General features: G+C 61.0%; 1 protein-coding gene across 1 annotated transcript in view; it reads left to right on the top strand.

The window, feature by feature from the left end:
- Positions 1-734, top strand: part of LOC118331575 (CREB3 regulatory factor-like) — a 31,329-nt gene that overhangs the window by 14,617 nt on the left and 15,978 nt on the right. The window contains 1 exon segment of the mRNA XM_035666611.1: positions 1-734. This exon segment is cut by the window's left edge and continues 1 nt beyond it; it is cut by the window's right edge and continues 17 nt beyond it. Coding sequence (XP_035522504.1) covers positions 1-734 — 734 coding nt within the window.

Genomic DNA, 734 nt, shown 5'->3' with positions numbered 1-734 from the left:
GGGCCCTGGCTCTGCACGGCCCTCCCCAAGCTCCACATCCTCTTCCCGTCCCACCCGCAGCCTTCTCCCAGACTTTCCTGAAGGCTCCCAAAAAGCCACCAGACCTGTCGCCTCCAGCACCGAGACCATGGCCAAGACCCAGACTCTCCTCAGTCTCACCCAAGACTACGGCCAAGCTCAAACCAAGCCCCAGGGGCGAGGAACCAAGATGGCGGCCCCAACTTCTCATAGCGCCGACTTTGTGCGTAAAGCCAAAGTCCGTGTGAGTGCTGTGCAGAAAACTCAGCCCGACAAGCCCCCCCAGGCAGATTTTGAGAGGTCAGATCCCCCTCTCTCCCAGCCCCAAGACGAGAAAGCCTCCACTTCGGCGATCGCCACCTTGGTGGGACTTCCTGCTGCTGCTGCTGCAGCCAGTGGCTCTAACAGTCTGTTGAGCTTTGAGAAGAGGGCAGAGGTCACGGAGAAGAGAGAGATGTCTGTAGGCTGGTCTGCTGCCGTGCCTCAGCTTGTTGAGGCGAGCCAGGCCCTGGAGGGCAGCACCTCTGGGCTAGTGAGTGGTGGCGATAGCGTGGCGGGGGCTAGCGGTGGCGTTCTTGTTGTGGAGGGCACGGAGAAGAGCAAGGAGGAAGAACACAACTACTCTCTGTTCCTGACCCGCAGCAGACTGGCCGGCAGAGCCCAGTCCCAGCTGGAAGAGGATGAGGAGGAGGACGAGGAAGAGGCGGAGGAAGAGG

This window comes from Morone saxatilis, unplaced genomic scaffold (assembly GCF_004916995.1).
Source record: "Morone saxatilis isolate NCDOM2014 unplaced genomic scaffold, NCSU_SB_2.0 Contig20, whole genome shotgun sequence".
Lineage (NCBI taxonomy): Eukaryota > Metazoa > Chordata > Actinopteri > Moronidae > Morone > Morone saxatilis.
This window is presented reverse-complemented; position numbering and strand designations above follow the sequence as displayed.